Raw genomic sequence first — 9,017 nt, forward strand, 5'->3', positions numbered from 1 at the left:
GGGGGGGGGGGGGGGGGGAGCTCAGGCTGGAGAGATGGCTCAGTGGTTAAGAGCTCTGATTGCTCTTCCAAAGGTCCTGAATTCAAATCCCAGCATCGACATGGTGGCTCACAAATACCTGTCATGGAATCCGATGCCCTCTTCTGGTGTGTCTGAAGACAGCTACAGTGTACTCACATACATGAAATAAATAAATAAATCTTGAAAAAAAAAAAAGATTCTTTAAAGAAAAAGGAAGGTAGGGCTCAACCTCTGGTCTAAGAGACTGAACCTAACCCCGCAGCAGAAGCAGGAGCCACAGCAGACCAGAGTGACCGCTCAGAGCCCTGCTCAGCCCCAGAGGGGCAGGAAGCCCATCAGCAGTCAGAGGCCACAGGCACCAAGGCAGGCAGCTCACCCGGAATTCCATATCCAGATTGCCATTGGAGACCACAGGATCCTTCAGCAGGGAATAATCGATGCCAACGAGATCATCCACAGAACTGCGCACTGCAGAAGAGAGGCTCGAGTCAGTCCAAGCTGGGTGACCCTGGGTCCAGTGCTGAACCCTTCTGTGTCTTTCAACCATAAGCAGGGACACTCCCCTCACAGAGGTCTTATGAGGATCAAATTGGCTTTAAGTGGAAAGCAGCTAGAGCCTCGTGTGCTCAATCAGGGGGCCCTGATTAGCTCCATTTACTACTAAGACTCTTGAAAGGTTTTCATCAAATCACTAAGCAAGACTGAAAAGAAAGGGCAGGCGAAACGGCTTCATCGGGCAAAGGAGCTTGCCTCCAAAGCCGTGCAACCCCAGTTCAATCCCCAGAACCCACAGGAAGGAAACAGTTGACTCCATAATGTTGTCTGATGACCTCCACACATATACTGTGATGCACACACATGCACGTGCACGCACGCACACACAGTTATAACATGTTTTAAATGTTTAAGATGGCCCAGGAGTCATTTCTCCTGCCTTCTTTTTCAATCCCCTTTATTGAACAGGCCTGGTAGGTGAAGATCGCTGACCAACAGTAGACACACATAGTGGCATAGGAAGGGATTCGTGTTAATTGAACGTCTATGATATGCAAGCTGATAAAGACAAACCCGGACCCTGTGGTCAGCATGTTTTTAAGATCTTGACAACTCCTGGGGGAGGTGTTGCCAGTCATACGAGGACACCAGAGCTCCCAAGAGAAGGGTTTACTTACGGAAGATTACACAACATGTCAATGACACCTCTGAACCCAGGACTGTTCCATGGCTGGACTGGGAGTGTGATAGCAGCATACAGTACAGCTTCCTTCTAGCCCCAGCCCCAGCCCCAGCCCCAGTCCCCACACTGACTCACCGGGCACCGTATCCAGGAGGGAGTTGAGCAACACCGTCCCAGCATGGTAGAGCACAGGGCAGATCTGGAGGACCAGGCCAGAGTCAGGGATTCTCAGAACCAGGCCACCCCTACTCTGCTACCCAGGCCTGCCACCGCCCACACCTGCTGGTTGAGGAGAAACCGCATCCCAGAAGTGATGAACGTGGAGAAAAAGTTATACATCCTCCTGCAAGGAGAGGAAGAGCCTGGGTCAGCCCCGCCTGGACCATGGGTCAGGCCCAGGAGAAATGACAGTGCCCAAAAGAAACAGGTACAACAGGGTCTCCTTGGTTCCAGTCAGCTCCTCAACAGAATTCTCCAGGAGCCAAGCCCCAGCACCTGACCCCAAGCCTCACCAGACCCCTGACCCTCCCCTGCCACCCGCCTCTCAGAGACCCCCACATCTATTCTATTTACTCAAGATGCTCTCCCCAGTGTTTCTGCCCTCTATGGCCTCCTGACTGGGCTCAGATGCCTCCTCTTCCAGGCAGGCTTCTCAGATCACCCTCCATCTAAATCTCACCACCCTGAACTCACTACCTTGGTTCCACTTCTCGGTCCTCACGACAACTGTTTTAATCCTTCTATCTGAGCTCTGAATGCTTTCTAAATTCTCGGGGCCTGGACCACGCTACACTTGCTGAACAAACAAAATCTGACAGTGTGCAAACAAGGGATGCCAAATCTACCAGGTTTTTACCTCAGACAACCAGCACCAAGGATCTAGGATCCACCGTGTTATTTTATTTTTCTTTTCTTTTCTTTTCTTTTTTTTCGAGACAGGGTTTCTCTGTGTAGCCCTGGCTGTCCTGGAACTCACTCTGTAGACCAGGCTGGCCTCGAACTCAGAAATCTGCCTGCCTCTGCCTCCCAAGTGCTGGGATTAAAGGCGTGCGCCACCACCGCCCGGCCATTACGTTATTTTTTTGTTATTAAAATTGAGGATATAATACAGGTCCAGCAGTGCATGGTGAGCCTGTGAGTTCCAGGGTGTTTGGGGTTTGGTTTGACAGTTTCTCACTCTATAGCGCTGGCTGACATAGAATTCATGACCTAGTCCAGGCTGGCCTCCGACTCACAGAGACCCACCTGTCTGCCTCCTGAGTGTTGGAGTTTTAAAGGTGTGCCCTTCCAAACCCGGCTCAAATTTTCTTTTCTAAACTCAGGTACTGAGGAACAAATCCAGGGCCTCTGAACAGGCTCTCTGCCACTGAACCAGCTCCAGCCGCAGACATACTGATCCTAACACTTAGACGTTTATCATATGCCGGGGAAATACTTAGACGTTTATCATATGCCGGGGACTGTCTAAATATTCTATATCGAACAACACAGGGCTCACAAGGACCTGCTAAAAAATAGATTTCATCCTCTGAGGCTCTGAGCGACAGGGACTCGCCCAAGTTCACACTGCCCGGATGTGACGGAACTAGAATTTGGGCGAACTCAGTGGGACTCCCAAGCTTAGCGCTTTCCTTTTTGCCCCAGGAAACTGGACTGTGGGGCTCAGAGCGTGTGCTCTGGGACTGGGACTCACCTGAAGGTCCCCCCGAAGGCCATATTCATCTTAGACACAGAGGCCTCGCAGGAGACATTGGACACTTTAATGCGACCGCTGGGATCCTGGGAGAGCTGCAGACCTGTTCGGATGGACACGCCTTCGGCCGAGGCATTGATGTAGCCCCCATCATAGCTGTGAAGGGGGGGGTTCATGTTCACCCCAGTGGGAGGTTAACGGAGGTCTTTACCCCTCTCTTTACCCCATACAGCACAGTACCTTAGTTTTTCAAGTGTGTACAAAATGTTTGTGATCATACATACCCCCACTGCTCTCTCATGCTCTTCCGAGCCTGACCCTTTCTTCCTAATATGACATGACTTTTAGGTTGCTTTTGTTTTGTTTTGTTTTGTTGTTGTTTTAACAATCCAAAGAGTTTAATTAGCCTTGTTTGTATAAGCATAGGTGTGAAGTTATGAAGCAGAGAACTGGCAAAGTACCATTGTCTACACCACTTTAGAAAAACGACCCCCCCCCCCTTCCCTCACAGCCGTTCACTACCTAGAGCGCCTCAGCTAGAGGTGGAGACTCATAAGCCCTCCTGAAACCTCTTCTTGATCTTTGTCAGGCAGCCTTCCAAACCCTCCTCTTGAATGGAGAAACTGAAACCTGGGAAGGCTGAAGGACTTCAGCAGCCAGCCCCACCCCTGAGAGTTCAGGGTCCTCACAAGAACCAGTAGAGTAGCTGCCTCCGGAAGTGCAGCCCCAAGGATGCGTTGGAGATGTTCAGCAACAGGTCCTGGTCCGGCTGGAAGTGGAGCTCCGAGGATATCAACTGCAGCTGTGTGACCTTCACACTGCAGAGGGCAGGGGGTCAAGTCAGTGTGGTGGGCCAAGGGGGGCCGACTCACCAGCCACAGGGACCTATCCCTCCTCCTCTAACTGCAAGCTGGGCAATCTAGGTAGGTGGGATGGAGTTTTCCCTGGCCCCTCAAGAGCCCAACCTGGGGCTGGAGAGGTGGCTCAGAGGTTAAGAGCACTGAGCTCTTCCAAAGGTCCTGAGTTCAGTCAAATCCCAGCAACCACATGGTGGCTCACAACCATCTGTAATGAGATCTGAAGCCCTCTTCTGGAGTGTCTGAAGGCAGCTACAGTGTACTTACATATAATAATAAATAAATCTTTAGGCCGGAGCAAGGGGGCCAACCGGAGCGAGCAGAGGGTCTGGATTCAAATTCCCAGCAACCACATAATGGCTCACAACTATCAGTACAGCTACAGTTTACTCATATACATAAAATAAATAAATCTTAAAAAAAAAAAAAAAAAGAGCCCAACCTGGATTGGGTAACTAGAGGTTTGCTCTCTGGACCCAGGAATTAACCTGCCTCTGCCTCCCAAGTGCTGGGATTAAAGGCATGTGCCACCACTGCCCGGCATCATTTGTTTGTTTTGTTTTGTTTTGTTTTTAGTTTTTCGAGACAGGGTTTCTCTGAATAGCCCTGGCTGTCCTGGAGCTCGCTCACTCTGTAGACCAGGCTGGCCTCGAACTCAGAAATCCGCCTGCCTCTGCCTCCCAAGTGCTAGGATTAAAGGCGCTCATTTGTTTTTTTAAATGTAACATTTAAAAGAGCGGGGAATGCTGGGCGTGGTGGCACATGCACGCCTTTAACCCTAGCACTCAGGAGGCAGAGGCAGCCTCCTGATGTCTGGGTTTGTTCCAAGACAGCCAGCCCTACAGAGGAAACCCGGTCTCAAAACAAAACGGGTGAGTTCCAAGACAGCCAGCGCTACACAGAGGAAACCAGGTCTCAAAACAAAACAAGATAAAAGACAGGGAGTGTCCATTTGTTATTCAGACTGACCTTGAATTTGTGAGCCCAAGTGATCCTTTGGTGGGAATTACATATATATTTATATTTTACACACACAAAGTTTGTTTTAAAAAAATTTAAAAGCTGGGTATCGTTTCTTATATATAACTTTAATCCTAGCACTCCGGAGGCAGAAGTTGACCAGTCTCTGGGTTGAAGGCCAGCCTGGTTTACAAAATGAATTCTGGCCAGCCAGGGCTACATAATAAGATCCTGTCTCAAGAATAAATAAATAAGCCGGGCGTGGTGGTGCATGCCTTTAATCCCAGCACTTGGGAGGCAGAGGCAGGCGGATTTCTGAGTTCGAGGCCAGCCTGGTCTACAGAGTGAGTTCCAGGACAGCCAGGGCTACACAGAGAAACCCTGTCTCAAAAAACCAAAAAGAAGAAAAAAAAAAAAAGAAAGAATAAATAGGGCTGGAGAGATAGCTCAGTGGTTAAGAGAACTGACTGCTTTTTCAGAGGTCCTGAGCTCAATTCCTAGCAACCACATGGTGGCTCACAACCATCTGCAGTGAGATCTGATGGCCTTTTCTGGTGTGTCTGAAGAAAGCGACAGTGTACTCATATAAATATAATAAATAAATAAATCTTTAAGAATAAATAAATAGGGGCTGAAGAGATGGGTTAAATGCACTGACTGCTCTTCAAAAGGGACCCATGTTCAATTCCCAGCACCCACAAGGCATCTCACAACTGTCTGTAACTATAGTTCCAAGGGGACCCGACACCCTCACACAGACATACATGCAGACAAAACACCAATGCACATACTTTAAAATTAAGTAAAATCTTAAAAATAAATAAGTAAACTCTATGGTCTTGCTCACACCTCCTGCTCTGTCCACACCTCGTGTGATTGCTAGACCTGTTTTCGTCTTTTTGGTTTCTGTTTTGTTTCTGTTGTCTTGTTTTAAAGCCCAGTTTGGCCTTTAAGTTGAAATCCTGTCCCAGACTCATGAATGCTGGATCGCAGGCGTGTGCCAGGCTGAGCTTCCCACTGGTCCTTTGACTTTGTCTCCATCACTCTAACTCACCCCACGTCACAGCTGTCCTATCTCTCCCATCCTGGGCCTTCCCCTTTTGGGCGCCACCCTATGGCTAGATTCCACTCTCACCCACAGGTAAATTTTCCCAGTGTACCATCGCGGTGTTCTTTGGTCCAAGCTACAATTCTACTTGTTCTTATTCTCCTTTCTTGGGTCCGCCTACCGCCAGTCTTTTTACCGTTGTCTTAGGGTCCCACCTTCTTTAATTAGCCACGCCTATACCCGCCCAGTCTGGGGGAGAGGAGTGTCCCAGGTCATCCCACCACCTTTGAGGCCCCCGCCCCCCAGGCCCTACTTACTCGGAGATGTTGTAGTAGAAGTGGCCCTTTGCACCGTGCACATCTGGGATGGTGATGGTCTCCAGCTCTTGTTCCAGAAAGCGCAGCCCCTCCTGCTTCACTGAGATAGCATGGAGACACTCAGGTCCCGCGCCCGCGTCCAGGGCACCCCACCGGGTCCACGGCTCCGCCGCGCGCCTTACCCAGCTCCAGAGCCGCGGAGGTGACGCGGATCTTGCAGCCCGGGAGCTCCGCGTGGGCACCTGCCAGGAGCGCTAGGAAGAGGGCCCGGAACAAGGCCATGGCGACAAGCCTGGGGGCAGGGTGGGATCGGGTCGCAGGTGTCATCTGGGAGGCTCAAAAACATTCTTTGGACGTGCAACTAGATTGGGGTGCTGACCCGGACCGTTACACCCCATAAACCTGTTTGGGGCACTCGGAACCAATCATCTTGTCTCTGTTTGCTTGATGCAAAACCGAGGTTCCAAAGCACGATAAGACTTGGGCTCTGCTTCCAAAGGGTTTGGAGCTCGGTTCCCCGGCGTGACTGCCTCGTGACGAGTTTGGATCTCAGGAGGATGATCCCCCCACCCACCCACCCCCACTTTTCGTTTTCCTTCAGAGGAGGGCGTGTGCTGGCTTGTACGTTGGTATGGCGACGACCACAAGCGCATTCCTGCTGAGTGGCTTGAGGTCTCCCAGGCCGCGCGCCGGGGTGGCTCCGCTGAGCACTTTCCCCCGGACCCCCCTGCTCCCCCAGCTCCCCTAGTTCCTAAGTCTCCGCTATAAGGCATTCGGTCTGGTGCTCCATCCCAGCTCCCTCCTTCATTCACTCTCCTCCCCACCTGGGTTTAGTGAGCCACGCGGCTCAGGAGGGTCTGGGGATGCGATGGGGACGCGCCCCAACTCACTTAGTAGCGCGGTCACGTGGGGCGACAGGCAGCGCGGGGGATCCGGGCGGCGGGGTCTGGCGGGCAGCGCGGGTCTAGCAGCCTTTATAAGTCTGGGCCTCCGACCCCCCTCCTCGCCGCGGTTCTCCCCTCCTCCTTGGGGGCTGGGAGGGGACGGGGCGGGACGCTGGCAGTCGGGAGAGTGGAGAGGGCAGTACGGAGCCTGTGACAAGCCTGGCTGCTGTCTGGACAAGTGGGGGACTCGCTCCTAAAAGAGCGAGAAAAGTCAAGAAAGCGGCTTGCCAAGCCACTGCTGTGGAATTCCAATCACACAGCTCTTCCTGCACGCTTTTCAACAAACTCCTTCACGTGGCCGCGAGCCTCAGTTTCCTCATCCAGCACAGAGTGCTTCCTTATGGGAATTCCCGCTAGGCTTCCAACCAAGGCCCTTTCTTTTCTCTCACAATCATCTCCTGCCGGCTTTGTTATGAGGCCCCAACCTACTTGGGGTTTTTAGGGCCCCAGGGACCTTCCCCTATTGGAGAAGCAGTCATCTCAGAGGGAGGTTTGGCGTTTCTAGGGGACTCTGAATTCTTTACTGAAGCCTTGAGGCTGGCCGCTTTGCACAGTGCCCCCTCACCCCATGCACCGCCCGCACGGCCCGAGCATCACAGTAGAAAACGGACAGTAGACGCTAGCTATCTTTTTGTAGTGGTGCGGGCGAAATAGAAAGGGGGAACTGATAAAGACGTTTCCTGAACGTATACTTAACACTCAGCACTCCGCCAGCTCAGCTGACCCCAATAGTCTTGTTTTGTCCAGGACCTTCCTGGATTCAGAACTGCGCACGGGAATCCATCCACTCAGTCCCAAGTGAACCAGAATGGCTAATCACTCTAGATCTGGTTTTACCTTCTTATAGTCTGTGAGACTGGCTCTCTTAGGAATTCTCTCTGGCAGGAAACTGGAGGTTGAGACAATTCTGTGACTGTTACCGGAGAATTTAAGGATTGTTCCTAAACAGTGTGAGGTAGTTTAGGAAGATGCCTAAACTCTTCTCTCTGAGGGAACCAGCGAGGTGTTAGTCTTAGGTCTCTTATTGAATAGCTCAGGTGATTTTCTCCTTCTAAAACTGACCTAAAATGGTATGTATTAAAGGTTTAGGGGAACGAATGGGGTTTTTTTTGTGGGGGTGGGGTGTTGAGACAGGTTCTCATGTATCCCAGGCTGGCCCTGAACTCTCTATGGAACTAAGGATGGCCTTGAACTTTGGCTTCTCCGGTCTCAATCTCCAGAGTGCTGGGATTACAGATGTACATGTTACTCCTGGTCTGCCTGGTGCTGGGGATACTACACACAGGACCCTGTGCATGCTAGGCACTCTACCACGTGAGCTACATTCCCCAGGCTTAATGTAAGGTTATTGTAAACACAGATGGGTCTAGTCAAGTGCTGTGTATATTCTCTGCCATATCCCTAGCAAGGAGTGAATGCCGTTGATTAAAGGTGTGCACCGTAGGTGAGCTGAGGCCATGAAGAGGGCTACAGGCCTCTATGGCTTTGAGTTCAGGTGAGTAGCCTTGGGGGGGAGGGGAGAAGGGTGGGGAAACAAAGGCCTGGTGTGGCTGGCAAAAACCTTTAATCTAGGTTCTTGGGAGGCAAAGGCTGGTGGATCTCTGTGAGTTCACAGGCCAGTCAGGTCTACCGAGGGAATTCCAGGACAGCCAGGTCTGTTACACAAAGAAACAGTCTCAAAAAAACAAAAAACAGAAGACAAACAAACAAACCAAACCAAACCAAACAAAACAAGAAGAGGTGGAGCAGCAGCAGCAGACCTGGGGTCTGACTGGCAGCTCAGCTCTATGAGGCATTCATTGTCTCATCTGCTCCCCAGCTCACCCTACATCCTGCCTTTGCACGCTGGCCTTCCTAGATCTTTGAGCATTCACCTTTTTCTTTCTCAGGTCTTTGCTTCTGCTGTTCCCTCTACCTAAAAGGTTCTTCCACCTTCCTAAGATTGGCTCCTGTCATTCTGTCCTCTGGTTAAAGGGGGACATTTTTCAGCAACCTTCCTC

General features: G+C 51.1%; 1 protein-coding gene across 1 annotated transcript in view; it reads right to left on the reverse strand.

Moving 5' to 3' along the window:
- Positions 1–7,128, reverse strand: part of Pltp (phospholipid transfer protein) — a 19,056-nt gene extending 11,928 nt beyond the window's left edge. Inside the window, exons 1-8 of the mRNA XM_031372718.1 lie at positions 6,964–7,128; positions 6,256–6,365; positions 6,074–6,173; positions 3,581–3,709; positions 2,892–3,047; positions 1,478–1,541; positions 1,334–1,397; positions 398–489 (exon numbers count right to left, since the gene is read on the reverse strand). Of these exons, the coding sequence (XP_031228578.1) occupies positions 398–489; positions 1,334–1,397; positions 1,478–1,541; positions 2,892–3,047; positions 3,581–3,709; positions 6,074–6,173; positions 6,256–6,355 (705 nt within the window). The 5' untranslated portion in view covers positions 6,356–6,365; positions 6,964–7,128. The remainder of the gene's footprint in view (positions 1–397; positions 490–1,333; positions 1,398–1,477; positions 1,542–2,891; positions 3,048–3,580; positions 3,710–6,073; positions 6,174–6,255; positions 6,366–6,963) is intronic.
- Positions 7,129–9,017: the final 1,889 nt, after the last annotated feature.

The sequence above is a fragment of the Mastomys coucha genome, unplaced genomic scaffold (assembly GCF_008632895.1).
Source record: "Mastomys coucha isolate ucsf_1 unplaced genomic scaffold, UCSF_Mcou_1 pScaffold15, whole genome shotgun sequence".
In the NCBI taxonomy this organism is placed as follows: Eukaryota; Metazoa; Chordata; class Mammalia; order Rodentia; family Muridae; genus Mastomys; species Mastomys coucha.